The sequence below is a fragment of the Copadichromis virginalis genome, unplaced genomic scaffold (genome assembly GCF_057382275.1).
Source record: "Copadichromis virginalis isolate Kocher_CV1m ecotype Utaka unplaced genomic scaffold, C_Virginalis_male_GT1.1 unmapped_scaffold_2, whole genome shotgun sequence".
Lineage (NCBI taxonomy): Eukaryota > Metazoa > Chordata > Actinopteri > Cichliformes > Cichlidae > Copadichromis > Copadichromis virginalis.
In genome coordinates this window covers 16,472-30,000 of record NW_028188590.1, presented here as the reverse complement: position 1 = coordinate 30,000, position 13,529 = coordinate 16,472, and the positions used below count along the sequence as shown (strand labels likewise).

The 13,529-nt window shown below is 46.5% G+C and overlaps 2 protein-coding genes and 2 pseudogenes across 2 annotated transcripts; all 4 read right to left on the bottom strand.

Annotated features, from left to right (window-relative positions):
- LOC146679417 (cytosolic arginine sensor for mTORC1 subunit 2 pseudogene) overlaps window positions 1-1,172 on the bottom strand; it is a 1,479-nt pseudogene extending 307 nt beyond the window's left edge.
- Window positions 1,173-1,812: 640 nt separating this feature from the next.
- Window positions 1,813-4,467, bottom strand: LOC146679415 (uncharacterized). Its single transcript, XM_085450462.1, has one exon. The coding sequence runs from the start codon at window positions 3,923-3,925 to the stop codon at window positions 3,017-3,019; it is 909 nt and encodes a 302-aa protein (XP_085306588.1). The 5' UTR covers window positions 3,926-4,467; the 3' UTR covers window positions 1,813-3,016.
- Window positions 2,262-2,828, bottom strand: LOC146679416 (thioredoxin-interacting protein pseudogene; annotated as a pseudogene).
- A 14-nt stretch (window positions 4,468-4,481) lies between the features above and the next one.
- LOC146679414 (uncharacterized) lies at window positions 4,482-8,587 on the bottom strand. Its single transcript, XM_085450463.1, has one exon. The coding sequence runs from the start codon at window positions 6,053-6,055 to the stop codon at window positions 5,147-5,149; it is 909 nt and encodes a 302-aa protein (XP_085306589.1). The 5' UTR covers window positions 6,056-8,587; the 3' UTR covers window positions 4,482-5,146.
- Between the last annotated feature and the right edge of the window lie 4,942 nt (window positions 8,588-13,529).

The following is a 13,529-nucleotide window of genomic DNA, read 5'->3' as shown; positions in this document are numbered from 1 at the left end:
GTCTCCACCCACTTTGGGCTTTCTGTTTTCTTTCTTTTCTTTATATTTCTGTTTCTCTGTTTGTTCTTTAACTTTCTTATATTTCTCAACTTGTACGTTTTCTTTTCTTATTTCTCAACTTGTACGTTTTCTTTTTCTTATTCTTTCTTTAACTTTTTCATTCTGTTTATATTTTTAATTTTTAAATGGCACCCCCTGCTTTATTGACATCCCGTCCTGTATTTTTCCTCTCTGGCACCCCCTTCTCATTTGTCCTTTCCAGTTCTACGGCTTTTACGTGTTTCTTCCATTTCTCAACTTGTACGTTTTTCTTTTTCTTATTTCACAACTTGTACGTTTTCTGTTTCTTATGACTGGATAAGGGGTGAATGATAGGACGGGGCACTAGTTTTGGTTTCACAAAGCCATTGGTCACCCCCAGATTGTGAGCAGCAACAGTCTCCCCGTTGACCACTCGAAACAAAGTGAATTCGGAAGACAGAGTGTGCATGACCATCGGGAGGTCTCGCTCTCGAACCAGGATGAAGTCCGTCTGATACGTCGACAGCATGAAAACAGAAATGTTGTGGTCGGCCAGTGGTGCGATGACTGATTTAGCGATTTTGGTGACTCCTATGGGTTGTGAAGTGGATGTGTTGCTACCTCCTGACACCACGTTAAGGGCCACCCACGTGGCGTCGGCAACGCTGATGTGCTCCGACTGGGGCAGCTCTTTAAATCCTTCCTCGTCGACGATGATGGTATAGTCCTCTGGAGTCTCTGTCAAACTGAAAAACTTGCATCTTGTTTTGGAGGCCAGGAAGGCGAGTTTTATTAATCCGTGAGTGCAAATCTGGATCCCTTCTTTCTCTATACTCGCCACTTTCAAGCTGTGCTCTAAAATATGAAGCTCCATCTTTTACGTCTTCTCATTTGAGGAAGGACTAAAATGGGTTAGGGTGGGGAAGATAATCCCTTCTCCGAAAGGAAAAGGAGCGTGCACGGTCCATCCCTCCCTGCGGCCCTCCGTACCCGTCCCAGAAGACTTGGCGGTCACGTTGGCGGCGGCGGCCATAGCATACCACCGTCCAGCCGTCGTCCATGGCGTCCAGAATTTTTTTCTTCTTTTCTTTTTTCCAAAAAAAATTAAATGTGCTTCAAAAAATATTTATTTAATTTTAATGTGAACAAAAAACGCTTTCCAAAATGTGGAAAGGAAAAAGTCACGTAAAAACAGTAAACAACAAAAGAAGGTGTGCCAAAAAAAACTGTTTATTTAAAAATAAACACAAAAAACACAACGTTTCGACCGTACACGGTCTTCTTCAGGTGTGGCACACAGAAAACTGTAAGCTAGGTTAGCTGGCAACAGTTGGACTGGCAGAGATGTGCTCTCATCGAGTGCCGAGTGGAAAATGAGCTCCTGTGTGAGCTCCGCCTTTTATATTCTCCCCTCGGCTTTCATACAAAAACATCTGCACGTATCAAGAGCGTATTACAAACATATTTTCTCACAAATGAGTCATTAACAGTGATTTCCCTGCGCCCTGAAAGAACAGAAGTTGTGAATTCACAGAAGTGGAACTCTTAAATGAAATGTTGCCTGGGACAACTGCAGATCAGATACAAGGATCCTCAGATAAAGTGCGTTCCATCGAGAGCGTGTGGTATGGACGGCACTCGCAGTAATTAGCACCAGTCACCAAGCTGTGGTGACTGGTGGAAGTTGCATATCTCCACATCAAAAACATTGTTCAGTTGAACAGAGTCTTCTGGGCAGTAGGAGAGTCAAAAGCAACAATATAGGAATAAAGGACTTTTTTCAAACACTGGTAACACTACTGACATTTAAGGAAGAAATTTACATGCTGTGATTCTGAAAAGCAACAGTGTTCCCAACAATTTCGTAACAGCGATGCAAACTGAGTGGACTGGTAAAAGGATGTTTCCTTTTGAGTAGTCCTGTAAAAATACAGTCTTGGAGTGCAATGAGAAAAAGCCACGGTGCCACAGCAGGCCAGTGCTCGGCCCAGTAACAAAGTCATAGTGGCTGTAAATGGAGAGTCTCTGGAAAGGGCAGCTTATTCAGAAATGCAGCATATCACTGTGCCATCGGGCCTCAACATCTCTGGTCTGAGGAGCACGAGCAGGAAGACTCATAAGCGATGAAGCAGGTTGAAGGCAGCTGACATAACAAACGACCAACATTTCAGTCCACCTCCACACTCGTGCCTTTACTTCTCCATCCAACCTCCTCTGGAGTTCAGACCTTCTGCCTGTTTTCAAGTTTGGTCCTTAACAGGTGGACCACAGTTCCACGGTTCCCACTGGTGGACTTCAGCCGACCGGCAGCATGCGAGCATTGCCGTTGAACTCCTCCTCCGCCTCACAGTCCCATCTTTATGAACGCACCAGCCTTCCAGTACCCAGGGACCGTCAGGGATGAACATGCAGGTGACTTTCTTCTGCTTCATGCCACCTGCTGGAGACAGCAGGTCTGGGGTGTTGACATCCAGTGGCTCCTCCACCTCGAAACATTTCTTGCACTCTAGCACGGGCTGCTGCGGCCTCTCCATCAGGGCTTTGACACAGTACTGGACGTAGCCGAACTTCCCCTTGTATGACGACACCAGTTGCCCTTGCTGAGGGAGCTCGAATCCAAACGTGTACTCGTACTTGTTGCCAGGTCTCAACACCACAGAGCCGTCAGAGTCTGTGGGCTGGTCTTGCAGCCGCAGGACCGTTTCATGTCTGAGGTACTCGGCCTCCTGTCGGCACCGCTGCTTGCCTTTAGCGTACTCCACCTTGGCGCAGCCCAGACCCAGAAGCTTCAGCGCGGACACCCGCATCATTAGGGTTAGGGCGTTGGTTACGGCCCCGTCCCCCCTGGGGGGGACCGAGGAATGCGCGGTCCTTCCCTCCTGGGTTAGGATTATGGTGATAGCAGGCCACCAGGGGCCTGAGTGCACTGTCCATCAATGGGGGCCGGGAGGTGGAGACCCTGCCCAGCAGGTCCAAAAATTACCCATGTCTTGGGTTAGATCTTTCTTATCTCCGTCAGGACAAGTTCTGTGAGGTTTTCACACTCGCCTATTGAATCAGTCAGATGGGTCAGTCTGTTCTGGTCCACCTTCAGGATGGACAGCTGTTTCAGAGACCCTATGCTGTCCGGGACGACCTCCAGCAGGTTCTGTGTGAGCAGCAGGTCTGTGAGAGCCAGGAGGCCATTCAGCTCTGACGGGAGCTCCTCCAGACAATTCTCCGACACATCCAGACACACCAACCTACGAAGGTTTCCCAGCTCTGGTGGTAATGAGGACAACTGGTTACGGTCCAGCCACAGCTCCCTTAGGTTGGGGAGAGCGCCGAGGGTATCCGGCAAAACTTCCAGTTCATTGCTGCCCAGGTCCAGCTGTTCCAGTTTCACCAGGAAAGAGAGCGACGTGGGCAGAGACTTCAACAGGTTCTCCCTGAGCTCCAACGTCACCAGGTTGGCCAAATTTCCAATGTCATTGGGCAACATCTGTAATGACACATCATTGAGGGCCAGGTGAGCGAGCGCTCGGAGTTCAGTGAAACCATCCGGCAATCTGGAGAGGGGGTTTCCACTGAAGTCTGCAATCTCCAAGGCCCTGCAAAACTTAATGCTCTCTGGGATCTCAGAAATATCGTTCCTGGAGATGTCCAATTCCACCAGTTGCATGAAGTTAGCCACCTCAGGCGGGAGTCTCTGGATCTCATTGTCGCTCAGGCCAAGTTTCCGGAGGTTCAGTAGTCTGAAGAAAGGCTTTGGTAGCTCTTTGAGTTGATTGGCATCAAGGAGAAGCTCCTCCAAACTGCGGCTGTATCGAAATATTTCATCAGGAACCGTCTGCAAGTTGCAATGCCGCTTGTCCACCGACTCGACGTGGCGGTTGCAGCGCCACAGGGGGATACACTTCAGCATGTCCGGCCGCCGGAGGGGAGGGGGGTCTGGTTAGGGGGTTAGGATTATGGTGATAGCAGGCCACCCTTTCAGGGGCCTGAGTGCACTGTCCATCAATGGGGGCCGGGAGGTGGAGACCCTGCCCAGCGGGTCCAAAAATTACCCATGTCTTGGGTTCGATCTGCAATGAGCCATCGCGACGTTTCGGCATCGTAGTGCCTTCCTCAGGCTGGCTCAGGTCAGTACTGGTTGCAGGTAAGTGTTTTTCTCTCCCTTTTATACAGGTTTTACAGGTAAGTATTTCTTTTAATTTTCACCGCCATTTATTTAAGTTTTTACATTCCTTTTACTTAGGTTTTTGCAGGTAAGCACTTTTTTCTTCCTTTTATACAGGTTTTTTCCTTTAGGGTTGCAGGTAAGCATTTCTTTAATTCCTTTTATTTAGGGTTTGCAGGTAAGCACTTTTTTCTAACTTTTTTCTCTCCTTTTTCTTCAGGTATTGCAGGTAAGCATTTCTTTTAATTTTTCTTCCTTTTACTTAGGCTTTTTTTACTCCTTTTTTTTTATGGATTTTGCATCTCCCAAAAACTTTTTTTTAATGATTTTCTCATATTCAAACATACTACAACAAGTCAAGTGTGAGAGGAAAAGCACATTTCCACCATTTTTGATTAGCCTTAAAGGGCAAGAACTACTGAATGGTTGCCTTTCTTCTTCTTCTTTTTTCCTTTTTTAATTTCACTTTTTACACTAGTGGTACAGCAAAATATATTTTTTTCAGCTGTTACTTTGACAACAGTTAAATGTGCAATAGAGAGCCTTCACAGTCCACATTTGTCTGGCCTCAGATGGGATGTGTTTTGTGTGTTAATGAGATCTGTGTGCAAAAGTCATGTATTCATTCATTCCTTTTTCCACCCAACAACTTTTCACTTCTTGTCCTGACACAAAGAACAGTAAATATAAGGCCTGAGTCTGAATTAGTGGTTTCTTAACTTTACAGTCCTGACTGTGTAGTGGAGCCACACTAGTTCTAGCTCTGCACTTCTTGTAACCCCCCCCTGGTTAGGGTTAGGGTTTTAGGGCCAGGCAGGGGCATCTCCCACCCCCACGAGGCACGGGCTGGTTAGGATTATGGTGATAGCAGGCCACCCTTTCAGGGGCCTGAGTGCACTGTCCATCAATGGGGGCCGGGAGGTGGAGACCCTGCCCAGCGGGTCCAAAAATTACCCATGTCTTGGGTTAGATCTTTCTTATCTCCGTCAGGACAAGTTCTGTGAGGTTTTCACACTCGCCTATTGAATCAGTCAGATGGGTCAGTCTGTTCTGGTCCACCTTCAGGATGGACAGCTGTTTCAGAGACCCTATGCTGTCCGGGACGACCTCCAGCAGGTTCTGTGTGAGCAGCAGGTCTGTGAGAGCCAGGAGGCCATTCAGCTCTGACGGGAGCTCCTCCAGACGATTCTCCGACACATCCAGACACACCAACCTACGAAGGTTTCCCAGCTCTGGTGGTAATGAGGACAATTGGTTACGGTCCAGCCACAGCTCCCTTAGGTTGGGGAGAGCGCCGAGGGTATCCGGCAAAACTTCCAGTTCATTGCTGCCCAGGTCCAGCTGTTCCAGTTTCACCAGGAAAGAGAGCGACATGGGCAGAGACTTCAACAGGTTCTCCCTGAGCTCCAACGTCACCAGGTTGGCCAAATTTCCAATGTCATTGGGCAACATCTGTAATGACACATCATTGAGGGCCAGGTGAGCGAGCGCTCGGAGTTCAGTGAAACCATCCGGCAATCTGGAGAGGGGGTTTCCACTGAAGTCTGCAATCTCCAAGGCCCTGCAAAACTTAATGCTCTCTGGGATCTCAGAAATATCGTTCCTGGAGATGTCCAATTCCACCAGTTGCATGAAGTTAGCCACCTCAGGCGGGAGTCTCTGGATCTCATTGTCGCTCAGGCCAAGTTTCCGGAGGTTCAGTAGTCTGAAGAAAGGCTTTGGTAGCTCTTTGAGTTGATTGGCATCAAGGAGAAGCTCCTCCAAACTGCGGCTGTATCGAAATATTTCATCAGGAACCGTCTGCAAGTTGCAATGCCGCTTGTCCACCGACTCGACGTGGCGGTTGCAGCGCCACAGGGGGATACACTTCAGCATGTCCGGCCGCCGGAGGGGAGGGGGGTCTGGTTAGGGGGTTAGGGTTTAGGTGATAACAGGCCACCAAGGGCCTGACTGCACTGTCCATCAATGGGGGCCGGGAGGTGGAGACCCTGCCCGGCGGTTCCAAAAATTACCCATGTCTTGGGTTTGAGAGCTAATGGGCTATCGCGAGACGTTTCGGCATAGAAGTGCCTTCTTCAGTCGAGCCCAGGTGAATAAGTGTTTTCCTTTTTGTTTCTTTCCTTTATACAGGCTTTATTTTAACAGGTAAGTTTTTTCTTTCCTTTATACAGGCTTTATTTTAACAGGTAAGTTTTTTTCTAGGGTTGTGCCCTCCCACCCCGATCGACTGGCAAACGTGGCCTGCCATCAGAGGGCTGCCGCCGGGCCCGGCACCTTCGCCGGCGCCTTCGGGCGGTCAGCTCCTCCGGCCCGCAGGCTCGCCTCTAGCGCTGGCCGGGGGTTACAGCGCGAAGGTCGAAGGGGGTGGTGGTTCTCGGACCCCGCCCTGTCCTCCCCACGCTTCCCCCCCCCCGCCAGACGCGATCGCTCGGTAGCGAGACCGAGACGCCCGGTCCGTCCCGGTGGTCATACCACGGCGGGCCTCGTCGCAGAGTGGGTAGGCAAACCCAGAGTTTGCCCACCCCGCGAGGGCGACGGGGCCCCGTCCGGCAAACACGGTTTCTCGAACCCTCGCCCCGGTCCACACGTGCATCCGGAAAGCCTCGCCCTGGTCGACAGGGCTCAGTAGCCCCGAGCGAGCGAGCGAGCGCGTGCGTGCGCGCCGCTGCCGCCGCCTGAGGGGCTACCTGGTTGATCCTGCCAGTAGCATATGCTTGTCTCAAAGATTAAGCCATGCAGGTCTAAGTACACGCGGCCGGTACAGTGAAACTGTGAATGGCTCATTAAATCAGTTATGGTTCCTTTGATCGCTCATCCGTTACTTGGATAACTGTGGCAATTCTAGAGCTAATACATGCAAACGAGCGCTGACCCTCCGAGAAGAAAGTCACCTGCATGTTCATCCCTGACGGTCAGGTGTCATTGAATGCAAAAATTGACCGGCGTGGATTCTGTGAAGGCGAAGAGATCTGCATCAATGCGAAGTTTGAGAACACCTGCTCCCGCATTGTTGTGCCCAAGGCTGCCATCATAGCCAAACACACCTACCAGGCAAACGGCCGCACCAAGATCCTACGCCAGAAGCATTTATTAGGATTGTCTCTTTATCTTTTTATGGCACCCCCTGTCTTTTTTGACATCCCGTCCTTTGTTCACTGTACTTTTGTTTATGGCACCCCCTTCCTTTAAATCCTTTCCGTGTGTATTTACATTATTTTCTTTGTTTTATCTTACGTGACTTCTTGTCTTTTTCTGTTTCTGTTTATCTTTCTTTCTTGTACGTGACTTCTTGTCTTTTTCTTTTTCTGACTACTTGTCTTTCTCTCTTGTACGTGACTTCTTGTCTTTTGCTTTTTCTGCTTATCTTTCTTTCTTGTACGTGACTTCTTGTCTTTTTCTTTTTCTACTTGTTTTTCTTTCTTACGTGACTTCTTGTCTTCGTTTTTTGTGTTAGGGACCCCCCTGTGGTTAGGGTTAGGGTAAGATAGAGGGCAGGGGCACCCCCAACCCCACGAGGCACTGGCTGGTTAGGTGTTAAGAAAAGAATCAGGCCACCAGCAAGCTGGTAGCCTGAGGTGCACGGGCCATCGATGGGGCCGGGTGGTGGTGTCCCTGCCCTGGTTCAAAAAATTGCCCATATCTAGGGTTTTAGTGCACATTTAGCATTCACTGGGCCGTTCGCGACGTTTCGGCATGTTTTTGCCTTCTTCAGGCCGACCCAGTGTGTCTTGTCTTTGTCTCTCTGTTTTCTGTTTGCCTCTCTTGGCCTTTTATACTCATGTTAGCTCCTCCCACTTGGGCTTTTTTAAGTTGACTGCTTGTCCTTTTCTTTTTCTGACTTCTTGTCTTTTTCTTTTTCTGCTTTTCTTTCTATTTTACGTGACTTCTTGTCTTTCATATCTTTAGTTTTCTTACTATTTTTCTCTTTGTTTTCCCCTTGTTTTTTCTTGTCTTTCTGTGTTTACTCCATATTCAGACAAGGCGAGCAGGAGAAAGAAAACCAGCTTTCTAGAAATTTTAGTGCAAATTGCTGGAGTCAGATACATTTATTAGGATTGTCTCTTTATCTTTTTATGGCACCCCCTGTCTTTTTTGACATCCCGTCCTTTGTTCACTGTACTTTTGTTTATGGCACCCCCTTCCTTTAAATCCTTTCCGTGTGTATTTACATTATTTTCTTTGTTTTATCTTACGTGACTTCTTGTCTTTTTCTGTTTCTGCAGCAGGTTGGTACAGGAGCAGGCACCAGAAGCAGGCCTGTGGAGCACTATGTCATCTGCTCGGCCTTGCTTCAGGATGCACTGTACAATTCGATAGCAAGACCTCATGGGTTACCACAAAAAAAACAGTGTCTTTCTGCCTCTGTCGTTCTCTTTGGTTTGTTTGAGCGCTTGTTTTTTAAATACACAGCAAGTGTCTCTCTCTCTCTCTCTCTGTCTGTCTCTCTGTCACACACACACACACACACACACACACACACACACACACACACACACACACAGAAGCAGAGCAGCTGCTGTGCCACTGGGATTGAACAAGAGGTGCTCCCTCTGCTGGCTCAATGCGGTACAAAGTGTCTGAAGGAGTTATACCGGCGAAAATAACATCTTTCAATTGCATGTTTGGTCCACAGGATGGCGCCTAGAATGTTAAGGTTCAAAATTGAGGAAAGAGAGTACACACCACCCATGGTCCAGAGGATCTTGGTCCAACAATGATTTTAATGAACACACGTGTGGGAAGACACTCTGTACGCAGACAGCCAGTAGTCCTCGACTTAATCAAAGCATGAACAGATATTTTATAGCATCAGGGTTTGTTTACTGACGCCCCTTCATGCGTCACCGGTACATTTTATACATAGATCAGATCAACACCATCATGACTTTTCACCCAGAAAATCATCTTCTATTTTCATGGCTAGCCCTTCCTGTCTACCTTTCAGTTCTTGTCTTGTTCCTCTTTCTTGCCGAGACAACAAGGAACGGTTCCTCTTTTACCGAGACACTTTTGCAGTTACAACCAGACATGAGTAATCTCTCCTCTAAATAAATTTAACTCATGTGTGTGTGTGTCACGACCTCACATGCTCTTTGTGTCACCTCTTCACCTACTATCTGTGTCTCGTCCTCAAATGCTCTTTCTCAATTCACCTGTTGCACTTCTGACCTTTTACCAGACCAGAAGCTCACTGAGACTATGTGTATGTCTTCTACTAAATAAATGTTTTAACCAAGAACCTCTACTAAAACCTTAATATAAAATGATCTGATATATAAGTGTTTTGTAAGCATGTATTGCAATTCCTTCTATGTTCTAGTTTTCCCTCAGCATGGATCATCTAGACACTCTCACTAGTTGAAGCTTAAGACCTTTAAAGAACCTGAACATCAACTCAAATAAGCACAGATATGCAATATGTATAAAATAGTTATAACTGCACCTGGAATACAAAGTTAATTTAATACCTGTGTGCATAAAACCTTAAAGCCTTCTTAAAGCTATCTGTTACATTGTTAAAGCCTCGTCTTAGCCTGCTGCTCAAAATAACTTCCTGCTTTCACTTCTGCATACAACTTCCTGTCAGCCTGCAACTCAGTCTTTCTGAAAGAGACACTGTTTAACCCCTGAATGCAATATAAACTCCAGATTATATTATTAATGCAATGGTAATGATGACAATTATTTAACAATAGCAGTAAAATAATTTCCCTGCTCCACACTCCCTCTCTCGACCACCGGACGAAGCCCCCAAATGTTACAGTTATGCTTGGGTGTCCTGTAAGAAAATTCCAAAGACAGACAAAGCTAACCAGCCCAACAACAACCTTCTTTACTCCTCCAAAAACTACTTCTTACCACCATGCAGTTCAGGCAAGTACTGAGAAAAAGGAAAAAACAAAACAAAATGTCTTAATTTGAAAAAGCATTAATTAGATACGCAGATGGATCTTTTTCTTTTTTTTCCTTTTTTCTTTTTTTTTTTTTAAACTGCCGTGCCAATACAAAACAAAAACAATACAAGCTTGTGTGCTCGTGCTCTTTTGTTCTTCAAAGTTTTCTATACCTCATAACTGATGCATAAAAATACAAGAGCAGTCTACTAAAAACAAACAAAAAAGATAGTAAGAGTAGAAAGTTGAGCAACAGTATGTAGAATGTAACCTTGTCTTCCAACTAAATCTTGGCTTCCTTCTCCCAATCACATCTTCACTGTCTTTACCTCTGCTGTTATTCCCCTTGCCATGTACAAACTCAGTTGTTGTCACCTCAAATATAAGGAGGCAGCTCCTGTTTTTGTCAAGCACAAATGTGTCATCAAAGGATGGTCAAAAACAGCACCGTTAATGAGTAGTACAGCTGCTGTGCCACTGGGATTGAACAAGAGGTGCTCCCTCTGCTGGCTCAATGCGGTACAAAGTGTCTGAAGGAGTTATACCGGCGAAAATAACATCTTTCAATTGCATGTTTGGTCCACAGGATGGCGCCTAGCTGGCAAGTCCTGTACATTGCATATTAAAAGTTGTTGCAAGTGCACTCACATGTATTTTTTGTGTAAAAGAGACACACACACACACACACACACACACACACTCACACTCAGCGGCTCAGAGATGAGGGAAAAACAACAGAAATCAGGATAGATTTTAATGTCAGGAGATGCCCTGTGATGCTGGGGCCATTGTGTAAGATTGGAATGTGTACCAGTGGCTGGTGGGTGGTCCTTGAAGGTCCCGGGAGGAGGCGGCGAGGAGGCAGCGGGTGGCTGGGCTTGAGCTGTGGATCAGGGACGTCATTAATTCTGCCTGGTGCTGCGTGTGCCCTGTGCAGCTTGGATGTCTGCCGCTGACGCTCTGTGGTTCCTGTTCTGCTGATCTCCTGGTCCACACACGGCTTCAGGGTGCACTGTACAAGGGGAGAAGAAATGCATCATTGGTTACCAAAATAAAACAGTGTCTTTCTGCCTGTGTCATTCTGTTTGGTTTCTTTGAGCGTTTGTTTCTTAAATACACAGCAAGTGTCACTCTCTCTCTCTCTCTCTCTGTCACACACACACACACACACACACACACACACACACACACACACACACACACACACAGAAGCAGAGCAGCTGCTGTGCCACTGGGATTGAACAAGAGGTGCTCCCTCTGCTGGCTCAATGCGGTACAAAGTGTCTGAAGGAGTTATACCGGCGAAAATAACATCTTTCAATTGCATGTTTGGTCCACAGGATGGCGCCTAGCTGGCAAGTCCTGTACATTGCATATTAAAAGTTGTTGCAAGTGCACTCACATGTATTTTTTGTATAAAAGAGACACACACACACACACACACACACACACAAGCTGGTCAGCTGCTTTGCAACTCAACGCGGTACAAATCGACTTCTGTGCCTCTTTTTCTCTTTGGGTTTTCTGTGTGTTTTTTTAAATTTTTAAATCCACAGCAAGTGTCTCTCTCTCTCTCTCTGTCTCTCTGTCACACACACACACACACACACACACACACACACACACACACACACTGAGGTCTGCAGTGCAACATTTGAATTACAGTGCTTTGAATCTCTCTCTCTCTCCCTCTCTCCGTCTGTCTGTCTGTCTGTCTCACACACACACACACACACACACAGTGAGGTCTGTAGTGCAAAATTTGAATTTCATTGCTTTTTAATTTCTCTCTCTCTCTCTCACACACTCACACACACACACACACACACACACACACACACACACACACACTGTGAGGTCTGCAGTGCAACTGGGATTTAACAAGAGGGGCTCCCTCTGCTGCAATTGCATCTGTGGTCCACCGGAGGGCGACCAGCTGGGACGTCCTGTGCTTTGCATATTAAAGTTTTTGCAAGCGCATTGACATGTGTTTTTTGTGTAAAAGAGAGAGAGAGACACACACACACACAGAAGCTGGTCAGCTGCTTTGCAACTGGGATTGAACCAGAGGTGCTCCCTCTTCTGGCTTTTTCTTATGCACACTATTAAAAAAAGTTGGGCGCACCCAAATCAGCGTTCAAAGATTGATGGCTCCCTGTCAGAGCACTGGCTATGAATTTCAGATCGATCAGGCCTTAACTTGACAAAAAAGTTATCAATCGTTCTTTTCATCTTTTCTCATTGCCCACGGTCAGTTATATCCACTTCTGTCGGTCCTAGGATATTCACAAGGCCTGTGTATCATCACTGATTTCTATAATCCACTTGATTCCGATTCACAAGGTCCAGATTCGATTTGGTGCAATTTTTACTCAGAAAGTGAGAGATCTTATAATTCTGATCATTTATCAGTACTGACACTAAACTTTATCAGAGATGTGACCATCACAGCACATGCCGTTGTGTCAAAGTAACTGAGAATAAAATAAAATAAAAAACATAAAGGAGATTTTCCTGGCATGGATTTTATAGCAGATAACCTTAAAAATATTCTGCAATTATACCTAATTTGAAAAAGTTTACATTTCTTCAGTATTAAACAGCAGAAATTAAGCTTTCTTATCCGACGTCATTTAAGTACAAAGGAAAGAAAAGACAGCGGCCGCCAGCGCTGTAAACAACGGTAGACTGATGGGTAATAAGCGAATGAGTAATGCAGAAAACACATGTTTGAGATGGGAAACTTTTCTTGAAGTTTCTCTCACAGTTCACGCACAGCGAGCTGTGCGTGAACTGTGGGTTTTATCGTGTTGGAAGCAAAACAGCAAAAGTAAGAAGGAATTAAGGATGATATTAGCCCCCACGCCGACTAAGCTAATTCTGATGCGTCGGTCCGCTCTGTTTACGTCTTCGTGTGGAATGCGTTTCCTGCTCTCATTTGCTGGTTGTTGTTGAAATAGTTTTGTGAGCTTTAACCTGAGATTCTGGCGTTTCTGGTAAAACACATTTATATTCATTCAATTCAGGATTTAATGAATCGATATCGCTTCATTCAAGCTACTCACCTGTCTATATCCACCTCCACTTCCAGCTGGACCACGGACAGAGGTCCCGCCCCTGACTATCTCTGATTGGTTTAGACCACGAAGGGGAATCACGTGTGTCTGTTGTTGATCACATGGACGTCTGTGGCAAATTTTACAAACACTTCTCATAATGAACGAACTCAGGAGGGTTAGGGTTAGGGATGAGGTAAAGCAGGCCCCCCTAAAGGGTCCTGGGTGCACTGTCCATCAATGGGGGCAGGAAGATGGAGACCCTGCCCGGGTGTTCAAAAAATTGCCCATATCTTGGGTGAAGTAGCTCGGGGCCCACGTGACGTTTCGGCGGAGTAGTGCCTTCTTCAGACTGGCCCGGCTTAATTGTGACTCTGTCAGGTAAGACCTTTCTTTTTT